This window comes from Rattus norvegicus, chromosome 6 (genome assembly GCF_036323735.1).
Source record: "Rattus norvegicus strain BN/NHsdMcwi chromosome 6, GRCr8, whole genome shotgun sequence".
Classification (NCBI taxonomy): Eukaryota; Metazoa; Chordata; class Mammalia; order Rodentia; family Muridae; genus Rattus; species Rattus norvegicus.
Window position 1 is genome coordinate 53,952,943 of NC_086024.1, and position 21,765 is coordinate 53,974,707.

The 21,765-nt window shown below is 40.9% G+C and overlaps 2 protein-coding genes across 6 annotated transcripts in view; one reads left to right on the forward strand and one right to left on the reverse strand.

The window, feature by feature from the left end:
• Window positions 1-2,666: 2,666 nt before the first annotated feature.
• Dus4l (dihydrouridine synthase 4-like) lies at window positions 2,667-17,108 on the reverse strand. Of its 4 annotated transcripts, XM_039112625.1 has the most exons (8): window positions 16,970-17,108; window positions 14,487-14,625; window positions 11,567-11,653; window positions 11,009-11,130; window positions 8,679-8,796; window positions 5,150-5,272; window positions 4,248-4,474; window positions 2,667-3,606 (listed from the first exon to the last, which is right to left on the reverse strand). In XM_039112625.1, the coding sequence occupies exons 2-8, from the start codon at window positions 14,600-14,602 to the stop codon at window positions 3,347-3,349; spliced, it is 1,053 nt and encodes a 350-aa protein (XP_038968553.1). In that variant the 5' UTR covers window positions 14,603-14,625; window positions 16,970-17,108; the 3' UTR covers window positions 2,667-3,346. The 4 variants fall into 4 exon arrangements, with proteins under 4 accessions (XP_038968553.1, NP_001129275.1, XP_038968554.1 ...); NM_001135803.2 differs by lacking the exon at window positions 11,567-11,653; XM_039112626.1 differs by lacking the exon at window positions 16,970-17,108 and having other exon boundaries at window positions 11,605-11,653; window positions 14,487-14,624.
• Window positions 17,025-21,765, forward strand: part of Cog5 (component of oligomeric golgi complex 5) — a 297,903-nt gene continuing 293,162 nt past the window's right edge. Inside the window, exon 1 of one of the 2 annotated variants that reach the window (XM_039078121.2) lies at window positions 17,025-17,154. In XM_039078121.2, coding sequence (XP_038934049.1) covers window positions 17,061-17,154 — 94 coding nt within the window. In that variant the 5' untranslated portion in view covers window positions 17,025-17,060. The remainder of the gene's footprint in view (window positions 17,155-21,765) is intronic. The other variant, NM_001398787.1, reaches the window with a different exon arrangement.

A 21,765-nucleotide genomic window follows, 5' to 3' on the forward strand; every position in this document is an offset into this window, starting at 1 on the left:
ATTGTATATACTACAGCATATATGTAGAGGTCAGAGGAAAACTCAGAATTGGTTTTCTCTTTGTATTTTGCACAAGTTTGGGGTATCAAATTTAGTCATCAAGATTACTCTGCAAGTGGCTTTACCTGCTGATCCATTTGGTTTTAGGACAGATTTATGTACCAGAATTCTGAATCTCTTAAGTGAGAAATTCAGGGACCCTCCTCTCTCTGGGGTGCTGTTCAAGTGGCAAGCCTTGTTTATAAATCATAAAATCACTGTGACGGTTTGTCTGTGCTCAGCCCAGGGAGTGACGCGATTAGAAGGAGTGGCCCTTTTGGAGTAGGTGTGTCGCTGTGGGTGTAGGCTTTAAGACCTTCCATTGCCTGGAAGTCAGTATTCTGCTAGTAGCCTTCAGATAAAGATGTAGAGCTCTCAGCTCCTCCTGCATCATGCCCACCTAGATGCTGCCCTGCTCCTACCTTGATAATGGACTGAACCTCCAAACCTATGAGCCAGCCCCAAACAAATACTGTCCTTTCTAAGACTTGCTTTGGTCATGGTGTCTGTTCACAGCAGTTAAACACTAACTAGGGCAATCACCTTAAAAAACAATCGTTTTGATGTGTGTGTAAATAACGATGTCAGGTAGTACTACAATCAGCTGTTGTTGCCCAGCTCTGAGGGAAGCACTTCCAGTGGCCTGGGAAAGGGACTCCTGTGTCTGGGGGAACAGGAATGGTAACATGATTGGCACAACTGAGTTTTTATTTGCATGGCCTCACACTGTTGGTGCAAACGCTCATTCCCTGGCCATATGAACATGCAGTTTGGCTTCCTTTTCAGGCAGCCGGGAAGACAACCTCCTGTGCTTTCATCTTTAGTAAAGCGACATTAGGACCAATAAAAGGCTTCTCTTGAGTGGCTTTCTTGCCCACTTTTGTGTGTGTGTGCATATGCCTTTTGTGAGAGTCAGAGGTCAATCTTAGGTGTTGCTCTTTGGATATCCAACTAGTCAGGCTAGATCTGTCTCTGCCTCCAGAGCACTGGGGTTAAGTGTATGCCAATGCAACTGGATTATTATTATTATTATTTTTTTTTTTGGTTCTTTTTTTCGGAGCTGGGGACCGAACCCAGGGCCTTGCGCTTCCTAGGTAAGCACTCTACCACTGAGCTAAATCCCCAGCCCCGCAACTGGATTATTTATTTAAAGATTTATGTGCACGTGTGCGTGCTTACATGTATGTATGTGTACCACATGCATGCCTGGTGTCTTATGTAGAAAGGATGTCAGATCCCTTGGAACTGGAGGTACAGATGTTTGTGAGCCATGTAGGTACTGGAATCTGAAACCAGGTCCTCTGCAAGGGTAAGTGCTCTTAACTACTGAGCCATCGCTCCAGCTCTGACACCTCTGTTTTTACACGGATGCTGGGGATCACATCTAGGACAATAGATTGTGCTACAAGCTCCTTAACAACCTAGCTTTCTCCGTAGCCCTGCCTGCCCTCTGATGATATCAATCACTGGTTAAATGGGCAACTTACATATGATAGCTGGGACGACAGTGCAGTGTAGCAGCAGAGCGTGGGAGCAGCTGGTAGCTTTGACATCCTCAGGGAACACAGGCTTCGAGGCCAGTAACAACAACAGCAAAAGGAGGAGTTGTTCGTCCAGTGGTGACAGTCACAACAGAAAGAGGTAGCTGAACGGCTGGGCACAGGGACCAGGGCAGGTACAAGAACAGTAGAGGTAAGAGAGGATGAGGAGCTGAGGTTGAAGAGAGGCTAGAAGATTTGGAGAGAAGCTGCAGGCCATGGCAGCTAGTAGAGTTCTCGAGAGCTGTCAAATCTCAGTGGCCAAAGAACTTCTTAGTCATAGAGGCTGTTATTCAGGGTTTGGGGAAAATCATGGTTTGAGAATCATGGGACCAAGCTGTAAAAATAGCTGCTGTCAACGTTGAAGAGTTCCACTTCCCAGACCTACACTATCCAGAGTTCTAACACTGGATAACTCGGACTAAAGGCCCTGTTACTTGAGGCCTGCATAAGAATCCTAATACTAGAGTACCAACACCTGCTGTTGCCAAGGCTAGCTCCTTCTGTCAAAGGCTGGGGATATAAACACTGCTAAAGCCAGTGTTGGAAAGGGTTCTCACCCACCATTTTCATCTTGGTAGAACAAAGTACTCTGGCCAGCTCATTAGTAACCTAATAATCTAGAGAGATTCAAAAGAACTAAATTTGCTGTCACTCAAAGAGCTCCACACAATTGTTAAAGAATTATTATTTATGTACGTGAGTGAATGTGTGGATCCCTGAGAGACAACTCTGAGGAAATGATTTTCTTCTTCTACTACATGGGTCCAAGGGATCGAACTCAGGCTATCAGGCTTGGCCCACGTAAGCAACTTTACCCACTGAACCTTTTTGTTGTCCCTAATCTTAAATTACAGCTGACATCAAATGTAACTAAATTCATTTAGACACAACATAACTACCTTCAAGTATATATTCAATTAGTAAATTTGATTTTATAATTAAAAAACTTTAATGTATACTCTGAATATAATTCTACCCAGAATTTCTTGTTCTTTTTCATTTTATATGGATGTGGACATTCATACTACTACCTGTGAACGTTCAAAAAATTAAGATGTGCTTCTTGTTAACTTGAGTCACACCTTCTTGCTGTTAGAAAAGTTTTATTTAAAACACTTAAAAACAGAATACCTTTAGTAAAACTTCCACCCCCACCCATCCACTACACCCATAAAGATTAGAAGCAGAGTTTTCCAATATTTGATCTGGGACTATTGGATGTTGGAAGGTCCTGAGTTCTTTAAAACTTCTGGGTCTGCTCACGATCTACTGAAGTGGAACCCATGAGGAAGGGTACAGGGCTGACTTTGTTGTTGTTAGTTTTATGTGTATGAATGTTCTGCTTGCATGTTTGTCTGTACACCATATGCTTAGCTGGTGTCTGAGGAGGCCTGAAGAGCATGTGGGATCCCCTGGAAATGGAGTTACAGACAGTAGTGAGCAGCCACTTGGGAGCTGGAAATTGGATCCAGGTCCTCTGGAAGAGCAGCCAAGGCTTTAACTGGTGAGCCATCTCTACAGCCCCAGGACTGAGTTCTTACAGTTATGGAAAAGTTCCATTTGTTCTTTCAGATAGAGTTTTGCTGGCCTAGAATTTCCAAACATCTTCATTCAGCTTTCTGAGTAGTTGGATAAGAGACATGGGCCTTCATGTCTGGCCCCAGTGATTGCTGTTATACTGATATTAAAAGCCATAGACTTAAAAGAAATATGAGGATGTAACCTCATCTGGTTCCATGTAGGTAAAAAATACATACTACAATGACTTAGAAAGTTGAATCATCACCATAATGGTCTGTAAGGTAGTCCAGGACTGCTGACGTGCTTGACAAAGCATTAAACACTCTCTTTTCCTGCCTTGATGTTATCTTTTCCATCATATACATTAGATGCTGATGGAAACACATGAAAGGAGTTCCAAGTTCAAGAGCGATGTCAACCCAGTCCCAGACACATTTCAGTGGGGTTTCTTCATACCCAGCAAACATAGCTGGGTTTGCTAAAAGTCCTCTTGCAACCATTACACCTGCAAATGAAAGCACAACATATACTAAACTAAGAATAAACTAAGAATCCATGGTTATCAGCTAAAACTCAATGTAATAGTATTTACTAAAAAAAGTATTATTTTGAGATTTCAGAATACCCTTATTACAAATTAATATAATACTGTATGAAATAAATTGATTCTGGTGTCACTGATAAACCAATTGTATTTATACAAGTATTTTTAAAAGGATATCTATATTAATTCACTGGCCTTATTGTTTCTTTAGGAGACATCCAAGTGGTCATAAATCAGGCTGTTTGAATCTAGAAACAGTTACTATAGGGCTGGCCAGTTAATTCTGTAAGGGATACTGAAACTTCTTGGCAGTTCTGGGGCTCCTGTGACCATTCAAATTCATGAACTCTCATCTCTATTTTAGGCACTTTTTAAAGATAAAACAAAACAAAATAGACCATCTGAAGATGATTTGCTGGTCAACAGATATGACAGGAGGAGCAAAATGCTGCCATTGCTTCTAAAATGATTTACTGTTTCTAAGGAAAAGAACTGACATTATATAATATGGCTCAGTGTTAAACAGGATATCAAATTACTACTCCGCCTTCACTTTTTCATCCTTATTAAATGATAAAAAGATCCCAGTGTTTATTTCTTACCATCTGTCCCAGTCATCTGCCACACATTTTCTGCTTCTTTCAAGCTTCTTATGTCTCCGTTAGCAACTATGGGTATAGACACATTTTCCTTTATCATTTTAATGGCATCATAGTGGACTGGTTGGTGTCTTTCTTCAACTGTTCTTCCATGGACTGTAATCCAGGACACTCCTGTGGCTTCAACCTTCCGGCAGAGATCTATGGTTCTTGCCAGGTCATCATGGATCCTATAATTTCAAAATTGCAGCTGTGTATAGCACACAGATTTTAAGGCTAAATTAACTGAGAATTCATTTGCTACATTTATTATCATTTCATGCCACTATTAATAAGATTTTCTTCCATGATTGGTTCCCATTCAAGACCTTGGCTTTAGTTATTTGACTATTGGAAACAATATGGTGAGAAATGTCTTTCCCTTTCCCCATTGCTTTTCCTTTTTGGCTTTGAGGAATTGAGTCATCAGCATACTGCCACAGATAAACACAAAGAAGTTATCCTAGTACATAGTGTGCATGCCTCCCAAGTTGGAATCTTGGTTTTTTTTCACCCCCATCCTTTAATTGTTAAATTTTAGTATAAATATCTTTTCTGTTTTCTAGTTGGTACCAGGAATATTTCTAAGTATTAGCTAAGTAGTATCTGAAGAAAGTTGAGGGTTTGGTGAAGTCTTTTAACTAGAAATGCATTACTTGCTAAGAAATAAAAAGAGAACATGGTTCATCAGGATTATAATTTAAAAATGGCATTTAGGTTTGTTAGACAAACATCTTTCAATATTTCCACATATCAGCTTCTAATTTATTTAGGACAGACACTCCCACATCATTAGGCAAAAAGGAACATTTTAAAACTTCCAAGTAATATAGAAACTTGTCAGTAAACTGGAGTATTGTGTTTACCTTATCTTAATGGAAACTGAAAACCTTGGGTTTTCCACTCGATTTCTCACTTGTCTCACCATATCGAGAACGAGCTCTGGCTTGTTGATCAAGCAAGCTCCATAACCGTCTGCCATGGCCCACCTTGAGGAGGCAAGCACAGCAGGTAGATTGTAAACAAAAGGGAAGACACAATTCTAAGTGCACTGAATCGGCCCTTGGCCCTTCCTCTATTGATGGATGATCTGGAATGAAGCAGATGTTGACAACTCGCAGATCTATAGCTGGCTGGGTAGCTTAGTTGGGTAGAATGTGGTGCTAAATAAAGTTCATCACTAGACGTTTCTAATGGTTTCATAAAAAACGACAATAACACTTGCCTAGATCAAATAGGAAATAGTTTTTCACTAGCCAAGGGAGAGTATTAAATTAGAATCCATTCAACCAAAACAGATTTAGGTGTTCATATTAACTGCAATTACCTCAAATTTTTAAAATTCCAAATTTGATGTTTATTGTACATAACAAGAGGTTTTATCAGTCTCAACAGTAGAAAGATATTTTTGGCTGTCAGCATTCCAACAGCACTAAACAGCTTATCTAATTCTCCTAATGAGTATATAAATGTCTACTCTGATTTGGCTTATGCGACATTTAAAACTTTTATTTATTTTTTGGACATATTGGCAGATTACCTAGTACAGTGCCTGCACAGTAGTTTATTGAGTACATCCATTCAAACACATACTTGAACCCAGTCAAGTAGCTGCAGTACAGAGAGGAAAAGATCGCTATAGTAAGGTAAGTAATATCAGCTTTTAGAGAGTATACGACATGGCAGTAAAAACACATTTCTGGGATTGCTGTAAACATTAGATTCTTAAGGAACTATGTACAGGTGAGGTTAAAGGCAGAACCACACAGAGTGTGTTTGGTCATTATATTAACCTAACAGAAACTAGTCATCTGGGAACTGGGAACACCAATTGAGAAACTGCCTCCATCGGATTGGTCCACAGGCATCTCTATAGTGTATTTTCTTGTTTAATGATGATATTCAAAGGCCCTGGCTACTGAGGGCCATGCTACCCCTGAGGAGGTATGTTTCCTGGATTGTATAAGAAATCATGTTGAGAATGGTGGTTTGAATGAGAATGGCTCGCATAAGCTCATATATTTAAATGGTTGATCCTCAATGGTGGAACTGTTTGGGAAGGATTAGAGACCTTGCATGCTTTTTTGGAGGGTGCCTGCCACTGGAGGTTAAAATCCACTCCGTTTCCAGTTTGCTCTTTCTGCCTTGTGCTGATGGAAGAGATATAAGTCTTAGCTACTGTTCCAGAAGGATGCTTAGATGCTTACATGCCTGCTGCCATGCTCCCAGCCATAGTGGTCACGGGCTGATCTGCTGAGACTGGGAGCCCTCAGCAAACCTTTCATATGTTGCCTTAGTCATGTTGTTTTGTCCCAGAAACAGAAAACTAACTAGAATAGAAGTTGGTACCAGGAATGGGGTGCTGCAGTGAAGGCTCTGATCATGCTGTTATGTGGATGAATGTGGATGGTGTTGCTCTAAGTGGAGCTTAACAGGCCATCCTAGTGGGAGCTTAGGATAAAGAGGCTCTAAGAGTGATGTGGACTGTAGAGGTCAAGAGGTTTTAGAAGGGAACAATGTTAACAACTGGGCTAGAGAACCATTCTTGTGAAGTTTGGGCAACGAATGTGCCTGAGGCTAAATGAAGAGTATTGGCAGAGGAGATCTCAATACACCCTGTTTTTCAAAGACCAGTCACTAGATAACTCCTAAGTAGATCTACAATGAAAGAGCAAGCAGGGCAAAATGAAATGGAAAATGTACACTTTGAGGAGAAAAGGAGCACCAGGGATTTATCGTTGGAGTAAAGGCTTGTGCTGAAGAGATGGGAGGCAGAGATATTTGATGGAATAAGGAAGTGGTGCACTCAGTGAGAGACCTCACCCAGCTAAGCCTGTAACTTGGAAAAGGAAAAGGCCTATGGAATTTTCTGTACCTGAAAAACAACTGCATAATCGTTGACTGTCCAAATGTACTTCAAGAAGGGGGAAGATTCTACCACAAGGAGGCCCTAGAACTTGGCAGCTTCAGCCATGTGGTTCTGACTTTATGTGCCATGAAAAATATGAGAGAAATAGTATTGTGGAACCTTCCTCCATCGTTGAGGAGAGCCACTGAGCCCTGGCATGTGGCAGGGGAGTCCTTCAGTGGAGACCCCAAGAGGGCACTGTGAAGTAGTACAAGTGAAGTCTGTATTAAGCTGAAGACACAAGAGACATAGGAGGGCTGCTAAGGAGAGCTGCATACATGGAGTAGAACAAGCCCAAAACAGTGAAGAGTATGGCAGTCAGCAAAGTTGGAAGGGAAGCTATCTAAGCCCTCTGATATTGGACATGGATCCTCAGAATTTGGAGTTTGCCCTGCTGCATTTCAGCCTGCTTTGTCCAGTATTTCCTCACCATGTTCCCTTTCCTCCTTTGCAGGATGTGCCACTGTGTTTGAAGTATGGAACTTCATTAGTGATTTAACAGTAGGTCACAGGTAAGAGACAGCCTTGGGTCTCAGAAGAGAATTCCAACTTTTAAATAGTGTTGAGACGGTGACTGATAGACTACGGGGACTTTTGAAGTTGGACTAAATGCATTTTTGCATTATGATGTGGATGGGCAGAGGGTGGCAAGTGGTTTCAACAAGAACGGCTCCAGCTGCTTCACATACTTGAATACTTAGTTCCCTAGTCAGTGGAGCTATTTGGGAAGGATTAGGAGGTGCAGCCTTGTTGGGGGTGTGCCATTGGTGGTAGGCTCCAGTAAGTTCTCTGCCTCATAGTTGTGTCTCTAGATGGAAGCTGCTGGCTTCCGCCATGCCTCCCTGCTTACTGCCATGCTGGCTTAGACTGCACCTGTAAATCCCTAAAACACTTTCTTTTATTCATTGCCTTGGTCATGGTGTTGTCATGCTTCCAGATACATCCCTTGTCTTCCCTCAATGTTGGAGTGTGACTATGGAGTTATAAACTGAAAGAAATTGTTTCCTACCCAAGTTGCTTTTGGTCATAGTGTTTATCACAACTGAGCCCCCCACCCAAAAAAGAAAACCCACAAACAAACCCCAAAACAAATGATAGCTAATGATGAGGAATTAAAAAAAAAACTAGTCAAATCTATAAATCATTTCAGCCATCATAAAAGACCTTTGGAGTTATGTTTTTAAATAACCTTTTCCTTCTTTTTCTTATTTGGAACCATAGTGCTCAAACTCTAGTCTTCCCTTTAAAACTTAATTAATGATTATTAACATATGTGTGCTGTGTATGTGTGTGTGGAGTAAGAGTGTGCATGCAGAGGCCACAGGACAATTCAGTGGAGTAGGTTCTTCCCTTCTGTCATGTGGACTTCAGGGAGAAAACTCAGGTTGTCCTTTTTAACTTTTGGAAAACTGGAAAGACATTTTATCATGTTCTCATCATTTTTCCTTTCGAATCTATTTGAAAACTCTAAGTTCTTTGACCTTTACCTCTGAGGGCAACCACAGTTAATATCTATTCCACTTGCATAGGGGCAGACTATCAGAGCAGCATCGGATAAAAGTCTTGCATCATTAGCAGCAAACTGAACAATCAACGGGCAATCACCTGTTTAAAAAAAAGATAGTCTGATATTAAAATTCACAGAAAAGAAGCATTCACAGAACAGCAATCAAAATCAAACAGTACCTGATTTACAAAATTCCAATGCTCCTAGCAAACGGAGCCTCTTTTAAAGGAGGGATTCATATTGTATTCCAGAGTGGTTATACATCCTGTTACATGGTGGTGTGACCATTCCACACTGTGCTATCCCTCCTGCTCCTCCTCATGGATCTGGGAGGTGCACTCATTTAGCATCCGCTGTTTAGTGGCACACTCTCCAATATGGACAGGCTACATACTGTTGTCTAAACTGCATTCACAGTTCTATAAGTCTGTTCCTAGATAATTACCTAGAAGTATGGCTGTTAAATAAGCATTTGGCACTGCCAGGTATTTAATATGGACACTAATAAAGTATCTTCTAAGAGTTTACAGATGTACATGCACATTAATACCAAGGGTCTTTGTTTCCATTCAACTCACCACACTGAATACACAATTTTTATGTATCTTTATTTGTATTTTTTCTATTCTCAAATCTGTTAGTTGTTTCTTTTCTCTATTATTTAGTTGTTTATTTGAGAAAGGATCTCACTTTGTAGTCATGGCTGGCCTGGAATTCACTCTGTAGACCAGGCTGGCTTCAAGTGCCAGAGATTTGCCTGGCCCAGCATCCCAAGAATTGAGGTTAAAGGTATTTGCTACCACACCTTGCTGTTTTTTGATTTTGTAATGTTTCTTCAAAAAGAAATTAGCCTTATTGTCTATTTTTTAATTTTTTAAATCTTAAAGAACATTTTTATACTTGCATGGAGAAGTTTAAAATTTAGGATAGTCAAATATACTGGCTTTCCTTAGTCTTCATATATTTTTCTCACCTTTGGATAGTGTTAAATTCTGCAGCTTAATATTTCAAAAGGTTTTTGAAGACTTCCTATAAATTCCCTGGATGTCTATAAAAGGCACATTTCTAGACATTACCTCTTCTGAAATGATTACAGATTTCTACAGAAACTCACTGTTTTGGGGACTGATGAGCTTTCCATCATCAGCATGTAGGGCGCATTTCCCAGTTAGTACCCTAGTTACAGAATCCTACTTACTAATCTAATCTAATCTATTTTTCAACACCATCAGCAGTTAAACACACAAGGTATTTCTATAGCTCATGCCTTCTGGGAACCTATAATTTAGAGGGAGAGATAGGGATGTAACAAAAATATAATAATACAGCAGTACAATAAAAGAGCCTGTGCTTTTGGTGAAGATATACGTATACAGTGGTCAAGAAAGGTTCCTTGGAATATGAGTGTGTGTGTGTGGGTATAGCGAGAATGTGTGTGTATAGTGTATATGCCCATGTGTATGTGTGCATGTGTGTGTGTGTTTGTGAGAGACTTAAAGAGATGGACAAGGGTAAGAGTAGGTGTGTGCTATATATATGTGAACATATATATATGGAAGAATGTATATATGTGTGTGTGCATGCACATGCATGTGTGTTTGTGTGTGTGTGTGTGTGTGTGTGTGTGTGTGTGTGTGTGTGTGTGTGTGTGCATGTGTGTATTGGGGATAGCACACCTGGGAATGATATTCTAGGTAGGTAAATTCAAGAACAAGGCACATTCAAACTCAAGAACTTTATGGAAAGCAGGGCTGCAGATGTATTCATGGCTGGACTAAGGAAGCTCACTGGCTTCAGGTGCTGGAACTCTAGACTGGGGATTCTCAACTGTCTCCACAGGCCTAAAGTAGAGCCTGGAAACTTTCATTTCCAACAAGTTTGTAATGATGAAGGAAGTCACCTCTACCTGGCAATCCTATAGAAGGCATTATTTTAGGCAATAGGAGTTCTAAGAAGGACTGTGAGCAGGGAAGGGGCATGATCAATACGCATCTTAGACAAGTCATGTTGAGCTACTGGACGATAGTCTGAGGGGAAAAGACAACTAGACAAGACTTATTCTAATACATGAGAACATTAGGGCTGGTGGCCTTAAGAATGGCTGACTTTACATTTTGATAGATTACTGACAGGGTAAAAGATATTCTGTATTGTGATTTTTAAAAGGCTAAAGACTGAAGTACTAAAAATACTAAAGTATTTTTTAAATACTAAAGATTTTAAAAATCTAAAGGATTATAAAATATAACCTCTGAATCATGTTGCATCTAATTATATAAAATAGTTGAGCAAATTATAGGTTTTACATACCTTGGTTTGTGGTGAATTCACTGTCTCTGGCTTTTACAGATCTGACAAAATCAGCAGCCACTATCATTGGTGTATAACATAGGTCACAAGAGTATTTTCTTACTAATGTTCTAAAAGCCAACCTGCACGCATATAAAACTTTAATCATGAATTTAGAAAATACTTCAATCATACACATTTGCAAGTACAATTTAGTTAATTACTGAATACTTATTAATGGAACTTTTATTGGATGAAAGAGAGATACTTTCTCCTAGTCTACCTGCTAAGTATGACTAAAATCCTTGGCACTTATGTTTTTAAGATAGGGTCTCACTACGTAGCTGGTCTAGAACTCACAGAGATCTGTTTGGCTCTCCCTCCTGAGTCTTAACAGTTAAAGGCCACCACGCCTAGCTAAAACCTTATTATTTATAAAACAATTATAGTAAAGTCCCAACAGAGAGAGGAAGGGAGCCAGGCTAGTGGCCTTGCATTCCGACAGAGTAAAGATGAAAAGTTCCACAGATTTCCTTTTTGCTTTAAATACTATAGACTTAGGGCTGAAGTAGTTGCCACCTGGAATCTGCAGTGAATGAGGATGAAAAGGGCCTCACATAAATCTTCTCTCTTCTGAAGGAACAGGAAAGGAGAAGCTTCAAAAGACTGAAAATTTAAAAAACAATAATCAACACTATATAAAAAGCTATAGGCTCATCTGTTAAAAGAAAATGTTGGATGGGGAGTAATTTTCCCTCTTCCAAGGTGCCTTTACCATCTCATGGTGATAGTGTTTAATTAGGCCTGGGAAGTATATGCAGCCTTCGTCCTGAAACTGCCTTCTCTGCTCTCAGTGGAGATCACATGGGGAGTGTACACTTCCATGTGTATGGTACTACATAGTAAAAGGAGTAACAAGGCACCTTCTCCTTCCTTGCTTGATCTGTTGTAAAGAGAGGCCTAGGAGAAAGTCAGGACTTCAGCACTACCCTGCAGCTTAGGATGCTACCCCTTCCAAAGGGATCTCACCTCTGCCCATACTAACAAAGACTCCTTCTCTCCAGATGGAAATGGAAGGCAAGCTGAGAATGAAGATGCAATGCCGACAGTGATGAGGTGAGGCCTTTCTTTTCTCTCTGATGGGGCAGTGTTAGGATAGCTGATTGTATCAGAAGTACTCTATTATATACTAAAGAACATGCTAATGGATGTAAAAATGATGGCTGTGTCAACTGATACAAAAATAACATTAGACAAAATATTCTTATACAGTATTTAAAAGTCTCAGAAAAGCAGAACTTTAGGGAGCTTCCTTCATTTGATGAAGAACATTCATAAGAAATCCTATGTGGGCTGGGTGGTGCTGGTACACACCTTTAATCCCAGCACTTGGGAGGTAGGGCAGGCAGATCTCTGAGTTTGAGGCCTGGTCTACAGAGTGAGTTCCAGGACAGCCAGGGTTGCACAGAGAGACCTGGTCTCAAAAAAAAAAAAAAATAAAGAAAGAAAGAAAGAAAGAAATTGTAATGTCTGGGATGTCTGCTCTCCACCCTTTGTCCACATAGTGAGCACTTTTAGCCAGCACAGTAGAGCATGAAAAGGATTGTCCATTTTTATAGATGACATTATTGTTCATGTAGACAGTCCCAAGCCATTTATAGAACTCCATAAGGGAGCTCAACAAGTTTGTAAGGCATAAGCTCAGTATAAAAAAATTTAGTTTGATTTTAAAAAACTCTTAATGAACTTACATATATAAAATTAAAAATATGGTACTAGGAGCTAGTGGGCTGGATGGCTCAGTGGGTAAAAGTGCTTGCTAAATAAGCCTGAGAACTCAACCCAAATCCCTAGAACGGACATAAAAGTCATCTCTGACCTCCTTACTCGGGAATGAAATAAGCAGCACATATGTCCCAGCGCCCACCTCTGTCACAGTCAGACAGACAGACACACACAAGACAAAACGCTTCTTTAAAATACTTTACACCCAAAACGCAATCCACGCAAATATAAACATCACGCTTTAGTACCACTAAGGAGAGGAAAGGGCTCCACACTGGGAGGAAACACTTGCAAACCACATAGGAGTAGCATCTGGAATATGTAGACCCCTCAGTAGTCCACAGAAAACAAATGAAAAACCTCAAAACCAATTCAAACATGGGCTGAGTGTTTCAAGAAACGATATAGTATAAATATAAACGAGTATGAATATAAAGAAACCATCAGGAAGCAGAGGGCGCTCAATGTCATTAGTCTTTAAGGAAAGCACAGCCAATCACCGAGGGTTCCACTTTTCACCCAGTGGAATGAGAATAGTGAGTAAAAAGCAGAATGAAACGAAAAATATTGTCAAAGGTACCGAACCCTTATGTGCAGCAGGGCAGTAGGCAAGGGTGCAGCCTTAATGGAAAAGAGCATGTTTCCTCTGAAAACGCAACACAGACTTAGCATGTGATCTGCTTGACTACATAGCTCGGCCAAAACTGAAATGGTCTGAGATATTTAAATACCTATGTTCATAGCAGCATTAGCTGAAATAGCCAAAAGCTGGAAGCAGCCCAAATGTTTACCAATCGATGAAAAGAGAAACAAAGGCAGTATATACACCTAGTAGACCACCTAGTCACTCTTACACAAGGAAGGAAAGGCAGGCATATGGCACTATGTGGATGTATCTTGAAATATATTTTCAAAATGCTAAGGGAGATTAGGTACCCTCAAAAAGACAAGTTTCAATCACACCAGGCATCTAGAATAATCAAACTCATAGAGAAAGGAAGCAACATAATAGTTACTAGGGGTTGGAGGTGTGAGGAACGAAGAATTATTGCTTAATGGGTCCAGAGCTTCAGTTTTATAAATTAGACCCTCAAGGCTGCATAGATACAGAAACCTCGGCCGTTAAAAGGGACTATGGGAGAAATATGTTTATTTGCTGGTTTTGTTATTTTTTTTGGAGATTAAAGTCTCAATATGTAGCCCAAGATGCATATTCCCATAAAAACCTGCACATGTACATTTATATCTATTTAATACCTAATGTATCCTAATACATTATCATGTTTATAGGTATTGGGCTAGGCATGTAGCTCCCTCGGAACAGTGCTTGACTAACACCCATGAGGCTCTGAGTCTGATCCCAGCATTGACTGAGCTAGTCATGATGACATACACCTGTAACCCCAGCACTTGGGATATGGGCGCAGAAGGATTAGGCCTTCAGCCACACAGCAAGTTCTAGGTAGCCCGAGATACCTAAGACTCTCTCGGGGGGGGGGGGGGAAGCATGGAGAAATTATCTACTTAAGGTCACAAATATACCAGCTGAGTGTCAGCACAAGGATTCAACTCTAAATCATGATTCCAAAGCTAGGGGTTTGAAAAGCTTTTTGCAGCCGAGTGACTATAATACTCGTGGGGGGGGGGGATGTACAAAACCAGTACATCTAAGGAGGACTAAATATTGGCTTATTAACCATTTAACAATACTTACTTTGAATATCGAACCATCGGGGCACAGACTTTTACCAGCTGTCCAGAATGAAACATTTCTACTGGGTCTTTTTTTCTTTCTTGACATATCGTGGTTGGTATGGAGTCACTCCTCATGTGTATGTAAGTTGGTTTCAAAACTGAAAAAGGCAGTTTGCAAAGAGAATTATGTACTTCACTGTTGGGAATCCCCATTATCGGGCCGATCACATAGCTCTGTTGTACGGTAGGATGCTCGCTGCATGTGGCAGACCCTGGGTTTAATTTTCAGGATTGGAAAAAAACTATTATTGTAATTTCATCTTTCATGAGCTTGTGAACGCAGAAATAATTCTAGCTTCTTTCCCTTTCTTGCCAATTTCTGCCTCTACTTACAGGATCAAGAGATGTGAAAGATTGCATGGGGTAGTTTTTGAGAAGATATAGAAGACCACTAGGTTTTCCTCTAGTGTGTGTCATGTTATGGTTTGGTTGTTACTGTTTTGCTTATTTTTTGAGACAGGATCTTGCTATATCCACAGGCTAGCTCACATAGTTGCAAAGCTAGCCTTTGTGGTGCTGGGATTACACCAGCATGGAGGCGTGCCTCCGTGACCAACTTCCTATTAGTTTTTAATTTCATGCATTTTACTTTCATGATAAAGCAAGGAATCTGACTTGAATTACTTCCCGTACAATACTTTGTATGATGGACAATCTGAAAAATTCCATTTGGGAAAGTTAGGTGGCGCTAATAGAAATTTGTATTTCAAAATAAATCCTGGTGTTTTGAGGCTGGAGATATGCCTCAGTCAGTGGTTAAGAGTATGGACTACTCTTGCAGAGGATCTGAGTTCAGTTCCTAGCACCCAGGTTGGGAGGATCATGTCCACTTCTATGCTCAGCCTCAGGGGATCCTATACCTCTGGCCTCTGAGGGAACTTGTACTCACACACATATTCATCTACACACACACACACACACACACACACACACAATTAAAAAAAAGAAATCTTGATACTTTTATTCTAGGTTTTTATGAATCAGAAGGCAGACAAAACTTTATTATTTAAAAAAAATTAAATATATTACCAGTGAAGATGTTCAGTTATTACCAAGTAAAGTGCACTGTAAATAACTTTTATGCCAGAGATCCAAGTGATAAAATTGTTTAATATTCCCCATCTTGTACTTAAAGCTTTTGATTTCATGTTTTTTGTTTTGTTTTTTTATATTCTGTTTTGGCCTTGGTAATCTACAGCCAGATAAAAGCTAACCTTATAAAAGGCTAATTGTTCAAAATTCAGTCTTTAACCTTTGGTAGTAAGCTAAACGAACACAAGGCCAACATACTTAGGGATGCCATGGCTGGCAAGAAATCTTTGGAAGTGTCAACACTGTGCAGAGGAAAAGGGGAGTGTAAGTAAGCTGAGTCAGAGATGATCTATGTCGATAAGGCTGTAAACCGCTAAGAGATTATTACAAAGGAGGGAAGAATCTTAAACATTACAGAAACGTACACATTAGGACGTGGTGAGTGGCAATGGCGTCATTACTGACTTTCTAAAGCATGATTTTTTTTCTTACTCATTCTTGTGGTCAGACTAAACGGCAAAATCTCCTTCAGAATGAAATTTTCTGAATATGCTACAGCTTTCAATCTTGATAGTAAATTAGGATGATCTAGAAGCTTTTAAGAATCAAGATGCTTAAGTCACACCCATGATCACAATAGCTCTCTGGACTTACGGGATGAAGGTAAAGTTCTCCGAAGCACTCAGCACTGGGGCATAATATTTTGGTCAAATGTGCTTCTACACCCAGAATTTCTTTTAGAGTAGAGATAAATTTTTTTTTTTAAACTCGTGCTGGTGTGTACAGTGGGCGTTAAAAACTTTATTGCATATTAATATGTGGACTAAAGTTAATCCTTTTGTGTAAAAAATAAGAACGCTAAGGGAAGAAAATCATCTAATAATTCAGATAATGTTATTTGTCGTGGATGATTATTATAAACAAAGTAGTTTTATAAACTATGAATACTGAAATCTAATGTAATACTAGGCGCGCTGTCTCAGGCAACTGATCCTATTTGCATCGTGACTGAGGTCAAACAAATGATGGAAAATCTTCTGATTAATGCAAAATGCAGTGTAGCTCCAGACTCGCTCATCTAATAGTTACGAATATTTAAGCGTCTTTATTTCTAAGGTACTTAGGGCAGAGCTTAACAACTATTCTTCCCCAGCATATCCCGCCTGCTACCGGGGCTTGCCACTCAAGGCGTGGACAAGGTAAGGCTGAGCAGCCCTTAGCTCCCACGTGCTGGGCGAGGAGGGCCGTGATGCTCCTCTTTCCCACGCCGGAGGCCGGCGTTCTCAGGCCCAATACTTGCGTTGGAGATCGGCGTGGTAGCTACGTCCCGAGCGGAATGGGAGAAGGCCCGGGCGGCAAAATTTCTTTTATTGCACGGAGGGAATGGACCACTTAGATCCCCAAACTCACCCTAGGCTGGCCAGGTGGGGCGGCGCCTTGATTCTGCGTCACTTGGAGGGCGGGGCGATCGCAAGACGTCATCAACCCGGTACTTGCCAACATGGAAGGTGGAGACAGCACAGTCTCGGTGGCAGGCCGTGGGGCTTCGGGTTCCGCAGCAGTGGCGGCGACCGTGCAGGAGCTCTTGCAGGACGGTAAGGCGTCGGACGGTGGCTGGGCCCGGGTCGCTTTGCCTTGCGCAGAGCCTGAGAACCCTACCGGTCGCCTTGCATAAAGTTTTCTGGTCTGGACTTGGCCACTCCCCTCTGCCCGGCCCCCCAGCGTACGGGATTGTCATGTCCACGCGTTTCCCGGGGGATGTGTTCCTCTCTTCCCGTGGGTGTCTTGGAACACCAGGTTTCCAGTTGCTGGGGTTTGCACTAGACCCTGATGCGCCCAGAACTTCTTTGTAGTTTCCGGACCCTGCACGACATGGTCGGGGCTGACAGCCGCAGCCGCTGCCCAGTTCCTGACCAAATATTGTACTGTCCATGCCCAGAAGTGTGAACTCACCCTAGGTGACAAACTGCTGCTTAAGGAAAGGAATGGAGAACACAAAAAGTAGAGTTGGAAACACCTGTGTTCAATTCTTGGGCTATGTAGATGCCTCTTACAGTGTATTATCCATACGTGTCGAATATTGAAGTCAGGATTGCTGGTAGCTTGAAGAGAAATTGTCCCAAGTAAGTTAACTATGTTTCTTTCTATAACTACTGTAGTACGCTTGAAAAACAAGTTCAGTTGTTCAGTCTGAGAGGCAGAGCAAAATTCACTTTGCCAAAGGTATTAGGCCTTAACCACTCCAATTTTTTTTCCTAGTGGGAACTAAGTTCTATCATCTATTAAGAGCGTTTATATTTATCACCTTAATTGTTTCCGAGGCATTGCATCCCCTCCAACACCCCCTCTTTTTGAGACAGGGTCTCTCTACTTAGCCCTCACTGTTTTGGAACTTGATCAGTCTAGCCTCGAACTCACAGAGATACACCCACCTCTGTCTACCAACTGCTGGGATCAAAGGCATAGGCTACCAAGCCAGGCATAAAAACCTCTTTTTATATTCCAGAGTTAAAACCAGTATTCTGCATACAGTAGGTACAGATTTTTTTTTTTAAATTGCCACCTAAGAGTGGCTTATAAAGGATCAAACTAAAATTTAAATTATGGTGTTTTCCCTGACTGTTGAAATTTTTTTATTGCCTTTATCATTTATCTTTTCATGAGATACATCTTTTCAAGACGAATGATGTTTTCAGAACTAGGTTGTGGTGGATTCAAAGTTTCGGCCTGATGCACCTTATCTTTAATTTAATTATCTTAAATTTTAATTAAAATTAAAATTTAGCCAAGTTTATAAATCCTGAAGTGTGTGTGTGTGTGTGTGTGTGTGTGTGTGTGTGTGTTTTAATAGCTCTCCAGCCTTTGAGCTTAAAGTGAACTTAAAACCATGCTTCCTTTTTTCCCTTCTACGGTTTCAAATACAATAAATAAAGTCTCTGCAATTTGATACAATTAAATAAAGTCTTTTGTCTTAAAGACATCCCATTCCTTTGTGCGCTGGAGTTTATTCCTGTTTAGATCCTAAACACTCCCATTCTATAACATTAAAGTCACTTTGTAAAGGTCCTCAATGGTTCCTTGGAGGTAAATCAGATGGACACTTTTGGTTCTTACCCTATTTAAACTTGTAAAAAGGCTTGGCTCTTTTCCTGAAGTAATTTGTCATATGATATAAGGGTCCCACACTGTTTGTTTGTTTTTCAAGACAGGGTATCTCTACGTAGCTCTGGCTGTCCAGGAACTTAATCTGTAGACTAGGCTGGTCTAGAACTCAGAGATTTACCTGCCTCTGCCTCCCTAGTGCTGGGATTCAAGACCTGCACCACTACTGCTCGCTTGCTTGCTTATTTATTTATTTATTTATTTATTTATTTAAATTCCTAAATCTGTAGGTGTCCTTCAGTTTCCCCAAATGTACCTGAAAATATGAACATTTTGTTCAGTAACCAGTTCCCTATGTTGAGGATAGGATAGGATTGATAGGCTCAGTGAACAGATGCAGAATTTGAAAATTTGTGAACAGTTTCTGATTTTTCTCTCATAAAAATATCACAAAAGAGAAAAATTATGTGATTTATTCTGGAATATCAACCATTGAACAATCTGATAGTCAATTGTAGCATCTTTGGGAGATTGTAGTTACCACTTCCTTTAAACTTTTATTTCTTTTGATTTAGTCATTCTTTCTGGCTTCTTTTTCTCTTAAGCACTCAGTATTTTCTTTACCCAACGCCCTCGGGTTTTGGTGTCTTTCTGAGTTCTAAGCCTTGTATTCACTTTTGTTTTTCATTGTAGAATATGTTTCTAAATCATCTAATCTCTGTTTGGTCATTGACACGGAGTGGAGTAAGCTGGGAAGGGAGAACTTTAGTGAGAAGTTGCTTCCCTCTTACTGCCCTCCCTACCCTTGGGGCCCATGCAAAGAGAACACCACTCAGTTAATATGAATACAAACTGCGCGTCTAGATTGAGCAGATCTATATATTTTCTTTGAATATTTTGTTTATTCTTTGTGAACTTCACATTATATACCCCAGTCCCATACATTTCCCCATCTCTTTGTATCTGCCCTCCACCCTTACAATCTCCTCCCCTCCCCCAAAGAATCTTGCTGTGAAAGCTGCAATATGTCCCACAGAATACCCTTTTGTCCACTTCTTCACGTGCAGATAATCATTGCAAGGAGTCATTGGTCTGGTTTGGGGCCTCTGGCTTCTGCTACACTCTATTCTGGATCCTAACTAGGACTCCTCTTGGATATCCTGTTGTTGCCCTGTGTCATGGAGATCCAGCAGACTGGCCCTTCATAAGCTCCAGCAGTTTATCGATGTTGGTGTGGGCCAACACAAAGCCCTGCATCTGGGCCTGGATGGTAGTTGAGTTGGGGCGAGCTCTTAGCATTGTCTAGGTCAGCTAACCCCGTGCTGTAGCTGCCAAAGAGTGGGGCCAGCTCTTCTCTTACTGCTCACCAAAGCCAGCTTTGTTGTGCTGCCCAGGTGAGGTGTGGGGTCTGTCCTCCTAACTGCTGTAGCCAGTGAGGGTCTGGGCTAGCTCTGCTCAGCCCTTGGATCAATGTGGTCCCAAGCGGCAGCCCAGACTAGGGATGTGCACCTGGCTTTTGGTGGTAGCATGGGCATGGACATTGACACAGACCCCTGCTGTCGTATGGCCACAAACCTAGACATGCCCTTAGCAGCAGCACAAACTAAGACTTCCCCATATCCTTAGGTGGCAGCCTAGGCTATTCACATCAGGCTGTTCCCCACCTCCCTCATGCTTCCAGTTCTGCTTCTCTTCAGAGTGCTCAAACTGTTCTGCTTCTCTTGTTCTCCCATCTCTTCACCACATACATGCACATGGTAAAAGCTCCCAGGGAAGGCGGGTCATGTGCCAGGTGGGACTCTGAGTATCTTGCCTCTGGTTGTGGGGCATTTTCCTAATTGCTAGTTGATGCAGGAGGGTCCAGCCCACTCTGGGTGGTGAGCATTAAATAAGAAAGGTAGCTGATAAAGCCTCCATGGTTTCTGCCTCAGTTCCTGCCCTGAAGTTCTTTGGAGTTTCTGCTGTTAAACCTGAGAATCTTAAAGAGAAAAAAACCAAATTCATGATTGTCCAAATAAAGCAAGCTTTAATTAAATACTGGCTAGGATGATGCACTCTGGTCAGGTCTATTCTGGGGTTCCCAGAAAATGTCAATGAGTCACATTTTGCAGAGGCTTATAGAGGCAAACTCATAAGACAACATTTTTGACCAGGTACTATCAGGGGCAAGCATACATTCGGCCATATTTCCTGCCTATTTAGCTCCTGGCTACAGGTGATCAAATACATCTGGTGCAGTTGAGTCAAACAAACTTGTTTAGGAGAGCTAAAACTTAAGTCTTGTCGTATATGAACAGCTGTCTCCAAGAAGTTTCTCAGGAAGTTTCCGTCCTTGGGCAAAGGGTTTACAGGTTAGAGGCACTTATGTTTTATGAAACTCTTAGGCACAATAATTTAAACATAAAACATAACTTTAGATCTCATAATACCTTTGCTTTCCTACCGATAGACTAGAACCTGTAAGCTAAAATAAACTTTTTCTTCTACAAGGGTCATTGTTTTTATTACAACAGAAAAACAAACTAAGACAAATTCATCCTTCTCTTCTGAATTATAGAACTATATTTTTAGCCAGGCACTGGAATTCCCATCTTGGTAGTGAACAACATGAACAACTGGTACATATTCTATGAAAACATGAAACATTTAATTAAACATTAAACAAGTTTCTTCCTATTCTTGAGTCTCTTTTCTGATTGTATTGCTCCTCACGGTTGGTAGTTTGTTAGATGAGTGCAGACTCTCTGTGCCAGGCCCTTGGAGGCAGGGCTTTGTTTCTCATCTTTGTATACTTCATGCAAAACTGAATTCCTTATATCAGATAAAGAACAGTCCATTAATTATCGAAACATTAACCTATCAAGTTCTACTCATTATCATGTTCAGATATTGGCCAAGTACATCACTTGGTTGACATTCCTCAGTGACACTGTCCTACCTGTACCTTCATTCTGTTACTTGGGTGTTAGCACAGTACTGGGCTTTTCTGCCCTCTGATTCTTCTCCATGGGAAGATGTGTTGGTAAACCAGCTTTCTTGGAAAATAAGACAAGGCCTGCTTTTGTTAGTATTTGTGCATTCCGTGGTGTAAATACCCCTACCAT

Coding starts and splice junctions, on each gene's coding strand:
- Dus4l (XM_039112625.1), bottom strand. CDS start 14,602: ATGAGGAGTGACTCCATACCAACCACGATATGTCAAGAAAGAAAAAAA. Junction 11,654..14,486: donor CCGATGGTTCGATATTCAAA/GTAAGTATTGTT, acceptor TTAAATTTTCAG/TCTTTTGAAGCTTCTCCTTT. Junction 3,607..4,247: donor GCAGATGACTGGGACAGATG/GTAAGAAATAAA, acceptor TTTCATTTGCAG/GTGTAATGGTTGCAAGAGGA.